General features: G+C 45.9%; 1 protein-coding gene across 1 annotated transcript in view; it reads left to right on the forward strand.

Annotated features, from left to right (window-relative positions):
* Bmp6 (bone morphogenetic protein 6) overlaps positions 1–14,410 on the forward strand; it is a 165,207-nt gene that overhangs the window by 149,249 nt on the left and 1,548 nt on the right. Inside the window, exons 5-6 of the mRNA XM_076859175.1 lie at positions 13,297–13,373; positions 14,204–14,314. Coding sequence (XP_076715290.1) covers positions 13,297–13,373; positions 14,204–14,314 — 188 coding nt within the window. The remainder of the gene's footprint in view (positions 1–13,296; positions 13,374–14,203; positions 14,315–14,410) is intronic.

Consider the following 14,410-nt stretch of genomic DNA (forward strand, 5'->3'; position numbering starts at 1 on the left):
GTTTCTACTTGGAAGATAGAGTGACCTGTGGGTGACCCATGGATGAAGGTAAATTGGAATATCTAAGTGGTTTCCTGGGCACTCAGTGCAGATCACTTGTTACCCAGAGACTCAGGCTACAGCATGGTGCCTGATTATCCAGGACAGCCTCTTGTGGTTTGGTTAGACTTCTCCAGCTCTTTTTAGATTCCCATCAAAATCATGGAAGCACCTCCATTTTTATTTCAAGTTGCATCACACCTGGGAGCTGCAAGGGACAGGTTGAGTATCCCTTATCCAAAATGCTTGGGACCAGAAGTGGTTCAGATTTTTTTTTTCAAATTTTGGGATATTTGTGCGTACATAATGAGATATCCAAGTGGAGGGGACCCAAGTCTAAATACAGAATTCAATTTTGTTTCATGTATACCTTATCAAGTAGCCTGAAGATAATTTCATACAATATTTTTTTAGGATCGTGCATGTTTTGACTGTAACTTGTCACAAGAGGTCAGAGGTGGAATTTTCCACTTGTGTCGTCACGTTGGTGCTCAAAACTTTTCAAGTTTGGGAGCTTTTCAGATTAGGGATGCTCAGCTTTTACAAAGAAACTTCTTTTGTTGTTCACTTGTGTCCTATGGACTTGCTCTTGGCTGGACATGATGGGAAGTCCGCTTTGAGAGCCTTCTTACAGTAGATTTTATCAGCTCACTCTACCGGGAAGTGCAGGGGATCTAGTTTAAGGCATGGCTGGTTCTAGGGGGCTCTGACGATCTTGGCAATCAATCAATCTCTCAATCAGTCTACCTTGTTTTCTATTTTCCTTTGCTGGTGACATTTTCAGAAACACTATATACATTGGCCATGAAGGTGACACACACTTCCTGGATTTTATCCCCCTTAGCAACCTCCGTCTCAAGACACCGAGTCCCTCTTTTGTGGTAGTTTCTGCAAAAAGCCATGTGCCCCTCCCGCTGGAGCTAGGGTATAGTCAACCTCGTTCTGCACAGAACACGTGAAGTCCAAAGGGCAAGAGAGAGGGAACAGCCCCACTGCCCGGGTGTCAGTTCTGTGGTCCTTAAGAAATGTTGCTTCTGAAGTTTTTCCCGTTTGGTGTGCCATGGAACTCCACTTGTGGAGACTCGGAGGAAAGGGGGACCAGAACTTCCCTCCCGACGGCCAGTCACCTGGCTTTAAGTAGTGTCAAATCCCAACCCAGACATTTCTTGCTCGAGAGCCAGGTCTTGTAAGTTCTGGGTTTTCTTTGAAAGCTTAAATAGCCCAGGAATCAAGCATGAAGTTGAAAATTTGCAGAGGGATTTGGATTTGCAACCAGAGAACTTAACTCCCTTCATCGCTACCCTGTGACTTGGGACTAACCTAACTGCCTCTGCTTCAGTTTGCTCATCTGTGAAATGGAAATGAAGACTACCTTGTAGATTTGTTAGGATTCAATGAAACATATTAGGTCTGGTTTATCCTAGCACTCAAAGATTAGCTACATCTGATTGAAGGAAATAGGTACTTTGAGCATATGCTGGGATCTCTGGAAAGGAAGCAAAATACTGCTAGAAGATAGATATATAATTTCCAGGTGGCTGTTTACAAATGTCACTTTAAGTGCCCAGAAAGAGTTAATGCAATTTCCTAAAGTACCCAATTTTTCTTTGGAAAGAAGTGTCTCCTAAATTTTAGGCTGTGACCTAATAAGCCGACTCTTTTCCCAGTCTCTTGGATGTGGAACTTGAAGATCCACCACCCAGTGTGGTGTGACATTTTGTTTCTTGTCATCTTGGTGTTTCTTGGAAGCATCTCACAGCATGGGTGTTCCTGTGTTTACCACTGGAAACAGTCAGGGTTGGGGTTTTGCAAAAAGAAGAAAAAGAACTGCTGGCTTCCCACTTTCCTCTGTGCACTTCAGAGGCGGCCTGCTGGATGGAGTTAATAGTCCCTTTTGCTTCGGGGCATGGTGACGGAGTCTGCCATGGCAGGCTTCAAGTCATTCATGAACTGTGGTCACTTTGGTACCCAGGACCTCAGACATGGAGGCATCTTTTGAAATGCTGATTACTCTTTAAAATGAAAATTTCATTTGATTGATTCAATGCAACCCCCTAATACACACACCAATTTTTTTTAAATTAAGAAAACATGTTGTCCCTGATTGGGTTTTAGCAATGTCACCCAATTATTATTTTTCAAGTCCCTTTCAATGTTTTTTTCCCCCCCGATTTGATGCATTGAAATTAAACATGGATATTAAAGTTGATCTAATTTATAATAAGTTGCAAGTGTCTCAGTTTTTTTCCCTTGGTCTCCTCACTCCCAACGCCCCCAACCCAGTACTTCCAAATTTGCTCTGCTACTTTCAGAAGTCCAGGGCAAGACAGTTTAGACCTCACTGGTGTGGTTTGGATGTGAGGTGTCCCCCAAAAGCTCACGTGAGAGACAATGCAAGAGGGTTCAGAGGAGAAATGATTGGATTGTGAGAGTTTTAACTAGTCCCCTGATTGGGATTGACTGGGTGGTAACTGAAGTGGTGGGGTGTGGCTGGAGGAGGTGGGGATTGGGGCGTGGCTGGAGGTGTACATTTGTATCTGGTGATTGGAGCCTCTCTCTCTGCTTCCTGATTGCCATGTGAGCCACATCCCTCTGCCACACTCTTCCACCATGATGTCCAGCCTCATCTCCAGCCCTGAGGCATGGAGCTGGCCTTCTATGGACTAAGACCTCTGAAACCGTGAGCCCTCAAGTAAACTTTTCCTCCTCTAGGGTTGTGCTGGTTGGGTCCTTTAGTCACATGCGTAAAAGCCCCGAGAAAACATTGCTGCAACTAAACTCCTCTCTCCTAAGACGCTCTTGAATGATCCAAGGAACCGCTCGCGTTTGGTCCCCTGACGTGCAATTTTATATGTTCAGCTCTTTATTCTATTATTGAAGTGGACACGCAGAGGAAGAGATTGCACTGCAAGAAGGGCTTTCCAGAAAGGTGGCCTTGCACGTGGGGAAATGGGCCTCCGATCTTGCGCTCTCCCTCCAGGCTCCCCGGGGGTAAGGGGGCGGGCAGAGGTCGCTGAACCTTTGTGAACCAAGTTGCTGAGATGGAGAAGTTGCTGACTCCCATGGGCTTTCTCCTTGTAAATCTTCTGGAAGGTTGAAGGAGGAGATCCCCTGGCCTCTGCTGCCCCCCTTCTTCCGCAGCATGCTCTCAGAGAATTGGTACGTCTCCCCCAAAGCAACCACTTCCAGAAGCCCACCAGGGATTGTCTCATGTCTGGATAAAGAAGTGAACATGGCTCCTCAAATTGCCTGTCCTCAGGGTGAAACATGGCAAGGAGATCTGTGGCTATTTTAGGAAGCGAGTTGTGTAGGCTCGGGGTGGCCAGATGGGTCTGCAACAAGGGAGTAGCCAAGAGCCCATCTGCTGCCTCCCGCCACCCATCCAACTACTCTAACATTTGTTCCTGGCTTTCAAGCTGGGCTTTGCAGGCGCATGCACTGGACAGGGAGTTAGGGACGTCTCCCTGTGTGGTTTTCATGTGTCCTTGCCTCCTGCAGCCGTCTGCTCCCCAAGACTGATGGATGCTGGCCGGGTTGCGCTCCTCCAGAGGGCCTGGAGAGCTTGTGGACAGTACCATTTACTGTCCTTTTGCATTTCACTAGTGCCGGACCCAGCTACCCCGTGCCACCCAGTGGAGATGCTAAGGACCCTGGCAATTCTTTTCCAGCCTCAGTCCTTAGTAGCCTTCTGGGCTGTGACACCCCACCTTTGGGTTCTTGAACTCTGGGCTTGGTTCTCACTCTACTTGCTGCTATTCTCCCTCTTCCATGGTCTCTCTCAGGGTTCAGCATTTTGTCTCCCGGGTGACTGCATGATACCACTCGGCCAATCCATCCCGAGGACCATGACAAATGGCCTTGAAGGATGATTCTGTTTGGTGGTTCTAGGTTCGTATCTAAGCTACTTTTCAGGATCTTTCCAAGGCTTCTCTGAGAAGGAGGAGGTAGTTAATGCTTTTTCAAATCAGCTTGTGAGGCTGAGGTTTTCTGCCGTGTCAATCAAGTGGCTGCTGACACTGTGACTTGGAATATGTCATTGTCTGGTCAGATGGTAGTTGAAGATGTTATCTGTCACTTTTTTTTTTTTTTTTAACAGTGTGTTCAGTTGGAATCATCTCTTTTGTTCTTGATGTTTATGTTGTTACTGCCCAACTCTGCCAACTGTCTGAACCAGCAGCCCATCAAGACTCTATGTGGCTAGGCACAGTGGTGCATGCCTATAATCCCAGCAGCTCACGAGGCTGAGGCAGGAGGATCACAAGTTCAAGGCCAGCCTCAGCAACTTAGCGAAGCCCTGAGCAACTTAGCAAGAACTTGTCTCAAAAGAAAGGGGAGGGGATTGTGCTGGGGATGTGGCTTAGTGGTTAAGCACCCTCAAGTTCAAGCCCTGGTACAAAATAAATCAATCCTATGTGTACTTTGGCTTGTCTGTCATTGCTCTGATGCTACGTGGGGACATTTCTTTCTTAGCATCTTAAGTTCTCCATTTCTTTCCTACCCACTGAAATTTATATCTTTAAGGTTTCCAGAGAGAAATGTGGCTTTGGTACAGTTGGGTACGCTGTTGACCTTCTAGTTGATAGTTAATCTCCTATTCCTTAATATTCCCAGTTGGGACCATTCAGTATGCTTCCAATGTGAGAAAGAGCCAGAATTCATCTCTTGAAGAACTCTTCATGCACTTGATTATGACTATGCAATCTTTTGCTATAGATTTCAAGGACCTGTAGTAGTCCACTGACAGGATATCAGTCTTAGTGTCCCTAGTACTTGGTCATTGGCTCCCATGGGTTAGGGGAGCCAAAACTGAGTGGGTCAGCCACCATGGACATCCAGGGCTTGGGAAGAATAGACATGGTTTGGGACTGTAAATGATACCCTTTAGTTCTTCAGAGGAGTTGGGAATTTTACTTTGTCATTTTGATCTTAAATTAAAAATTTAGAGGCTGAAGCTTGGCCTCCCAGAGTCCCGGTTAAGAAATAGAGTCTTGTTCATATCATTCTAAATGAGATCAAACTTAAGTTCTCCATGGATATAAAGGACAGAAATGGAGTTGGTGATTCGAAAGGCAAAATCACTTCAAACTCCACTTTTATTATACTAAACTCTCCTTCACCATTAAACCTCTTTAGAATAATAATTATCAAGGAGTAAAACAGACTAGAAAGTCCCTTTCTAATTCCTCCCTAGGTGTATCCTTTGAAATTATGAAAATGACTTACAGTGTTGAAAGAGCATGAAAAATCCAAAATCTAAAATTGCTCCAAAATCCAAAACTTTAAAAAAAAATCTTTATTTTATTTATTTATTTTTATGTGGTGCTGAGGATCGAACCCAGGGCCTTGCACATGCTAGGTGAGCACTCTACCGCTGAGCCACAACCCCAGCCCCCAAATTCAAAACTTTTTGAGCATCATGCCAGCACTCAGAAAGTTTCAGACTGGATTTTTGGATTAGGGATACACAACTTGATAAAGACTATACAAATGTTCCCAAACCTGGAAGACTCCCAAATCTGAAACTCTTCTGGTTCTAAACCCTGGAAAAAGGGAGACTTAGCCTTAAAGAGACATAAATGGGTGTTGTAAGATGCCTAAATAATTCACCAAGTATGACCAGCACCTGAGAGGGTCCGGGGGCCAGGTAATAACTCATCTAGGAAGTGACAGCAAACAGAAGGTGCTTAGAACATACAGGGCTTAGAGCTCCCGATCTTCATAGGAAGCCTTTGGCCATCCTTAAGGGGATTAGTTCCTTGGAATTTTATGATCACAACAGACGTTGAAGAGACACCAGGGTCCCACTATGACTAATCAGAGCCCTCTGAAATCCTGTTGCCTCCAGTGCTAACCTTCCAGGTCATAAAACAAAATCTAGACTCTAAAAATCAAGCTGTGCCCACAACCTGTTATGAGATTATTGACACCAGAAATCAAAACCCCCGTGTGATCCCCCTGGCCTCCCCTAGTGTTAGTGACACAAGGAGCTGGCACCTCCTGCGTGTTCCTCAATGGCCGCATTGATTCTGCAGGGTCAGTGGGAGCCAGAGACTTGTTTCGGATCAGATGGGGCTGATAAGGCCCAGAGATGTGGAAAGAGCAGCCAGACCAGTGGAGACAGAGGGGCCATTTTCACAGCCACTATTTTGTCCTTGCCCTTGTTATTCTAGGAGAGGAGAGAAATAAAAGTAGTCAATTGTTCCCTTTTAAAAACAAGCTTCCTTTGGGGAGAATTTCTTGTCTGAGCTCAGAAAAGCTGAGAAAGCCGGCGTGGAGCATGTCACTTTGTCCCCAGATCTTGTTACAGCGGGTTGTTTTGCTGGCCATGTTGTGACCTGCTGAGCTGGGACAGCTCTGCTGAGCTGGTAGAATCTGAAGGGTCAGCCCATGGTGGCCCACGTAGCCCCTTTGCTTTGAAAGAACAGCAGGTGCTGGGACCTGGACTGGGCCTTTGGCTGCTGTGACTCAGTGTGTCTGCTTTTTGGAGCGCCCCCCAACCCCCGTGACGTAGCGGGCCTGGTGGCCCTGGGGCACGCAGTGTAGCTTCCCTACCTGTCGCCTGCTTTAAGAGTCAGGGTGGTTGCTGTGCCCTTCTCTGCTTATGCAGGGCTCATGCCCCTGAGGACTTCCTGTCCTTGGGTGACAGGAAAGACAGCATCAAGAGCCTTTCGCTGCAGCTAAGGATCTGGCTTTGGAGATAAACCAACAATCTGAGTTCTCCATCACGTGGCTCCTTTGCTCGTCACTGTGTGTGGGGTCTTCAGGAGCATCAGCCTTGATGGATATTTACATTCTTGGCCAGATCTTACCATGGAATTATAAGGAACTTAAGCATGGTCTGAGAGTATCTGTAGGAAGAAAAAGGGAGAATTGAATTCCTCTCTTTCCTCTCTCTGACCCAGTCCTTGCTTCATAACAAAAATGCCCAGGACAGTTCTAACAGAAAGAGCTGCGCTCCCTGAGAACGCTCACCTGGCTGGGGGCATCAGCTCGGCAGCAGGTGCACACAGCCAGATCTGCAGGGAAGTTGGAAGCAAAGTCCTTCAACTCTGTCATCTTGGTTCCATCCACCAGAGAGTCACTCGAGATCCAGACACAAAGAGTCTGTCATCGTCTGTGTCCTGAGGAGGATTTTCCAGCATCACCTGGGTGTCCTTACAGCTCAGTCCGATGCTGACACAGGCTCCCTGGAGTTGGTGCAGACCCACAGGTTAAAGAGCGAGGCCCCCAACAGGCTGTCCTGTTTCAGACGCCAGCCACAGGAGGGGTCCTGAGGCCGCCCACACTTATGTCTGACTTTCCTACAAATTAGGGGGTTTCCATGACCCCCCTTCCTTCATGTTTCAGAATTTGCTAGAACAATGTATAGAGCTCAGAAAAGCTTGTACTTAGGATTACAGTTTTATCATAAAACCGTTCATTAGAAACAGCCAAGTGAACAGACCTGTTGAACAAGGTGGTGGGGATAAGGACTCGGAACTTCCACACTCTCCATGAACACCACTGTCTCCGAACATCAAAATGTTCACCAACCTGGAAACGCCACCGAGCCTTGCTGTCCAGATCTTCATATAAGGTGCCTTAGTCCATTTTGTGTTACTATAACAAAATATCATCCATCCATCCATGGATGGACTGGATACTTCACAAGAAAAAATAGGGTTATTTTAGCTTACCATTTTGGAGGTCCAAAAGTCCAAGTACAGTTGGCCACGTCTGATGAGGGCGTCACGCTGTGGCATAACATGGTGGATGGCTTCATGTGGTGGAAACACATCCAAAAATAGCAAGTGCTGCATAGAGCAGAGACCAAACAGCTGGGGTGGACTTGCTTCAGAGTAACTCATTCACAAGGTAAATAATCCAGTCCTGAGAGCCCTAATCCTTTCGTGCAAGAGGGACATTAATCACCTAATGACCTCCTACCATGCCCCATCTCTCAGTACTGTTAAGTTGGGGACCAAGCTTTCAGCTCGTGAAACTTGGGAGCACAAGCTATATCCAAACCATTGCATTTAGGGTTTCATCACTGGGTGCAACTGATTAAGTCATTGGCCACATGATTGGATCTAATCTCCAGCCCCTTCCTGTCTTCTCCTCAGAGGCAAGGCCAAGTTCTAACCCTAACCCTCTAATCATTGCCCCTGTCCTGAAGCTACCTAGGGACCGACCATGGGCACGTGTCTAGGGGCTTCACTGGCATAAAAAAGTCCCTTCTATGGCTCAGGAAATGCCACAAATTTTCAAAGCTCTGTGCCAGCCACTGGGGACAAATGCCAGACATATTCTTTATGTTTTGACACTGCCCGTGTCTGCCTGATCTCAGATGGAAAGTCTTTATAGAAATCCCTGCTTTATATGTGGCTCATAGTTCTAAGTCTGACTTCAGGGAGATTTTGGTCCCCAGCATAGAGAATATTTTGGGGGAAGCTCATCTTAGGGGAACACAATGAGTTTGGACAAGGATATTCCAGATGAGACTGTAAATAGGGGATCCTATAATTTATTATCTAATCCAGGACACCTTCAAAAGTAGAAGGGAACCAGGACCTCGAAGTCCTCAGCAGATTGGCCCCTGCACCGAGCAGGCAAGAGAGGGAGTGAGTGGGTGGAGGGCTGGAGGGGCTTCTGAGGAGCAGGCCTGGAAGAGGCTTGCTTCCCTTCTCCCCCGTGTTTGTGGGCAGAATTCAGGCACCTGGCCACACCTAACTGCAGTGGGAAATGTCACCTGGCTCTTTGCCCAGGAGGTGGGTAGAGGAGGTGGATTTTCAGTGCACACGTAGGCAGCCCCTACCAGAGCCTTCCTGGGATGTGCCAAGCAGGCTTCTTGCCCAGGGCCCTTACCTTGCATTCCCACTGTATGGACCACGCTCACCTGGCTCCCGAGGTTCCTTCAGGACTCTGCGTAGAAGATGCCTTAACAGAAAGCCAAGTGGTCAACCTGTATGAGATGGTGAGCCCACTCTTGACCTATGCTCCTCCTCTAGTTACTCAATAATAACTTAGCTAGTTGGGGCTTGTGCTAGAGTTCCCAGAGAAATGGACCAAGATGGTGGATGGATGGATGGATTATTGTAGGATTAGGTTCATGTAATTATAGAAGCCAAAAAATCCTACTACCTGTGGTCTGCAAGCTAGAAAAACAGGAAAACTATGGGATCATTCATTCTAAGTCCAAAGGCCTAAGAATCAGGTTGGCTGATGGTGAGACCCAATCCAAGGCCAAATACGCACCAATGAAACAGGGCCATAGGTATAAGTCCTAGAGTCCAAAGGCCTTAGAACCAGGAGCTCTGATGTCTTCAAGCAGAATACAGGTGACCCATCTGAAAGGGGGAGAGAATCTGTCTTTCCTCCAACTTTTTCCTTCCTTTTGGGCCATTGGTGGATTGGCTGATGCTCACCCCCATTGGTGAGGGTGGGTCTTCTTTACCCCCAGGCCATCCATTCAGATGCTAATTTTTTCCAGAAACATCCTCACAGACAATTGCATCTCCTAACCCAAAATTAAACATGCTCTTGATTGCATGTAATAGTCATTGACTCCAACTTACAGACACCTGGGAATTCACCCAGTCAACGAAAGAGCTGGAAAAACCGACTGGAAGTCAAAGTCCATCTCAGGTAGAGTTACAGGGACAACATGTGTTGGATACCAGCACTGAGACCATCACCATGGACACTGGCTGCCATGCCACCCATTCAGGATTTCACCTTCAAATGACTTCCTCAGGTTATATACTCCAGGGCAGAGGCATTTGGTTGGCTTTGATGCAGTCATGAGCCTGTGTTCCATCCGCTGGGGGACAAGGAGGAGAGCTATCTGTCATGAGAAAGGGTGCTCTGGTGCCCGCCTACATAGGAATTCCTCCAAATGAGAAGTGTTCCTGAAAACTGGGCGATGAAAATAAGCAATGCCCACCATGACCACCCAGAGCTGAACGTGAAATTCTATTGATGGCAAAATTTTTATGGTATTATTTTAAATGTGTGTGTTTTTATACGTGTTGCTGTCACTCTCTGCTCCTCTGTAGGTAATTTTCTTTTGATCTCTGGGTTACTTTTCAGACCTTCTCTGTGTTTGATAACAATTTCACCAAAACGTGGCTGGAAAGGAATTTATTTGTTCTTCCCAGAATGCACTGTGCCTTTTCATTCAAAGATGTTGTCCTTTCTTCACTTCTAGAAAATCCCCAGCTATTATGGTGTCAAATACTACTTCTACCTTGTTATTTTCTCCAGAAATTCTTGTTAAAAATATGTTAGACTTTTCACTCTTTCTTATCATCTCTTTACAGATGGTCACGTTTTCTGCCAGTTGACTCTGTGCTCTATTTGAATATCAAATGCGTTGACCAATCAAATTCATTCTCTCTCCAGTTATACTTAATTTGATGTTGAATTCATTTAATTTTTATTTTCAGTGGTTATGGTTTTTAGGAAGTCCTATTTGGTCCTTTTTTCACATCTGCCTTTTCTTTTTGCATACCTGCCTTGTTCTTTTTCTAGCACTTTGATTGTCCCCTCTGTTATTTTAGATCCTCTTTCTTTTTAACTTTGTCCAGAGGCAGACTCTTGCTGTCCCTGTGTCTCCTCTTCCTTACACTCCAACTTCCTTCTCTTAGGTCTGTTTTTTGTGTGTGTGTGCTGATTCTCTTTTTTGTTGAGGGGTTATTTTTATTTTTTCTTTATTTGTTTATGCTAATTTTTTACATATAGCAGCAGAATGTGTTGCTCTGCATATTATACATATAGAGCACAATTTTTCATATCTCGGGTTGTATATAAAATATATTCACACCATTTGTGTCTTCATACATGTACTTAGGGTAGTGATGTCCATCTCATTCCACCATCTTTTTTATCCCAATGTCCCCTTCCTTCCCCTCCATCCCCTTTGCCCTATCTAGAGTTCGTCTATTCCTCCCATGCTCCCCCTCCCAATCCTACTATAAATCAGTCTCCTTATATCAGAGAAAACATTTGACATTTGGTTTTTTGGGATTTACTAACTTCACTTAGCATTATATTCTCCAACTTCATCCATTTACCTGCAAATGCCATGATTTTATTCTCTTTTAATGCTGAATAATATTCCATTGTGTACATATACCACATTTTCTTTATCCATTCATCTGCTGAAGGGCATCTAGGTTGGTTCCACAGTTTAGCTATTGTGAATTGTGCTGCAATAAACATTGATGTGGCTGTGTTTCTGTAGTATGCTGTTTTTAAGTCCTTTGGGTATAGACCGAGGAATGGGATAGCTGGGTCAAAATGTGGCTCCATTCCTAGTTTTCCAAGGAATCTCATTACTGCTAAAATAGAAAAAAGCAATCATGAAATTCATCTGGAAAAATAAGAGACCCAGAATAGCTAAAGCAATCCTTAGCAGGAAGAGTGAAGCAGGTGGCATCACTATACCAGACCTTAAACTATACTACAGAACAATAGTAACAAAAACAGCATGGTATTGGCACCAAAACAGACTGGTAGACCAATGGTACAGAATAGAGGACACAGAGACTAGCCCACATAATTATAGCTATCTTATATTAGACAAAGGTGCCAAAAACATACATTGGCGAAAAGATAGCTTCTTGAACAAATGGTGCTAGGAAAACTGGAAATCCATATGCAACAAAATGAGGGGTTATTTTTAACAGGGGGTCTTTGTCTTGTCCTACAGTGGTGGTTTATACTGAGAATTCTTGGTGCCCTGCACTGTGAAAATTTCCTTCTAGTGTGGTTTTGCTTTTGCATCTCCTAAGTGCTTGGCATTGAAGTTAGGATAGAAGGCAGTGGGAAGACTGAATAAATTCAGAAATAACAAACCACCTCAAAGTGTTGGCCCAAGTCTCTTCTCCGTATAGGTGACTGGCCTGAGTTGCTCCTGTTTCTTTTCCTTACAAATCTTGAAATCTGCATGCTCTCTCATGATTCAGGGCCAGGAATTCTGGGAGTATGCGTGTAAAAATCCAGTTCAAACAGGCATTTGAAAGTTAGGTAATTTATTGGCTCATGTGGTTGACCAGGGCAGGGGTGGCGTGTCCATGACGTGGGCTCTGTAGCCACTGAAATCATATCAGAGGAAGAAACTTTCTCCAGTGTCTCCCCCTTACCTTGCATCTCTGCCCTCTCTAGAACTGTCACACACAGCTACCAGGTTGATGGAGCCTTTAGAATTACACTTCTAAATATTCTCTAGCTGTACCTTGGTAATAATAATAATAATAATAATAATAATAATAATAATCCAAATCATTGTGTTTTAATCTGGCTCATTCATGTCTCCAATTTTTTTCTCCCCGGACTCCCCTTTGCAGATCCTCAAATCCATTCCAACAGAGCTACACTTTTTCTGTTCCTTCCACCCTGAACAGTTCCTTCTCTAAACCGCAGTGATACTTACCTATTGACATTGACCTTATCCATGACTTTTATGTTCTGAGTCATATCTGAACGACTGGTGTACATGTCTCACACCGTCCCTTTGATTCTCTAAGTTCTCAGAGGATGGAAGTCATGTCTGATTTATCTCCCTACTTCCTATGGTGCCAGGCAGCAGGCATGTCACTGAAGGGCTGCTCCTATGGGCCTAGATGAGTTAAGATGCTCAGACCTCTCGCTGGCCAATCCAGGCCGGAGGTTCCTGAATTGCATGGGGCAGCTACATGAGCTTCGGCAGATTCTCACCAGGAAGCACTGGCTTTGGAGTCATGCTGTTAGTGCAGTGTAGGAGCCCAACCCAGCTCCATCCTGGCAGTGCAAATGGAATACAAAACAAGAGAGCGTGCCCCCTGCACAGTGTCTCCCTGTCCCCCCCCCTCCCATTCCTGGGCCTCCTTGTTGGGCCCCACTCCCTAAGACTTCCTTCAGGATACCCTCCTGGCCCGGCAGCTCTCGTCAAAGACTCATGTCACCTGCTAGTGAAAATACGATGCCTTCCAAGTCCAATGGGCATCTTGTCACATCTCTCTAGAGGCCCTGCATACAGCAGGTGCACCACATACATCTGTTGCTTTAAAGTGTCCATTTGAGCCAAGAGTATGCCCAGGACTGACCCCAGATTGGACAAAAGGAAAAACAAGTGGGAACCCAAGGGAGTCAATGAGTGACCCTGTGTGTCTACAGTGGCCTTGTGCAACACCATTCTAAGCCTGGTGCAGTGCCTGGCCTGTTGCAGGCTCTCTGTGTCAGTTTTCAAGGGAAGGAATGAATGAGTTAATGGGCGCATCTTCTGATCTCCTCCAACAGATTACAACAGCAGTGAATTAAAAACAGCCTGCAAGAAGCATGAGCTGTATGTGAGCTTCCAAGACCTGGGATGGCAGGTGAGTCCTCTGGACAACAGGGAGGGCAAAGGTCCAGCAGCCATCACCATAGTCCCGGAGCTTCATGGATGAGGGGACTCCTCTGTAGAAGTCCCAGGAGTCTTCGCAAATTCTCCTGCTTCTGGAGAGAGACAGAGGTGGGCCAAGCGCCCACTGATACCTTTCTGGGTTCCCAAGCTTTGTGATCCCTCGGTTTCAATGCCCATATTCTCCAACACTCTTCCCTCCTCCTTTCAAAGCCTACAGGGCATATATTTATTTTAGTATTTAAGCAAAGTTTAGCCGTTTTGAAAGGGGGTTGGAAAAAATCATCTAATAGTTAACTTCTTCAATGGCTATAAATAGATTCACCCCAACTAGTCAGAAGAGCACCAATGTTTGGCTCCACGCCCAAGAACCACCACTAGTTTGTAGGAAGCCAATTTAGTTATAGGTGATGAATGACAGAAGGTGGTTTTTAAATGAGGGTGGCATTCTTGCTCAGCCAGGGTGCTCTGCAGGTTGGGGGTGTTGAGTACATTTCAATTTCTATTTTCAACCTACAACGGCTGTTGGGGATGCCACCCTATCATTAATTGAGGGGATCTTTACCTAAAGTTGGCTGCGTGTGCAATCCCAGGCTTAAGGGGCGGGTCGCAGCTGAGGTCCCATGGGCCTGTGGGAGGAGCAAGGGCTCCGGAGTCAGACTGACCAGGTTCACACCTGAATGGGAACATGGACTAACACCTGAGCCCCCTGCAGCACGTGCACTGCCTCCTCCCGGGGATGCTGAGAGCTCAGGTGCTGCAGGGTGTTCACCCTCTGTTGCTTCCTTTTGCTTTACAATCAAGGACTGGATCATCGCACCCAAGGGCTATGCCGCCAACTACTGTGACGGAGAATGCTCCTTCCCACTCAATGCACACATGAACGCCACCAACCACGCCATCGTACAGACCTTGGTGAGTTCTCAGACCCTTCCCTGGGGAACTGGGATGGAACCCAGACCAGTTGTCATTTCTAACAGGACCTTTCCCCTCCTTTCCGTTTTGGAACAG

Source organism: Callospermophilus lateralis, chromosome 6 (assembly GCF_048772815.1).
Source record: "Callospermophilus lateralis isolate mCalLat2 chromosome 6, mCalLat2.hap1, whole genome shotgun sequence".
NCBI lineage: Eukaryota > Metazoa > Chordata > Mammalia > Rodentia > Sciuridae > Callospermophilus > Callospermophilus lateralis.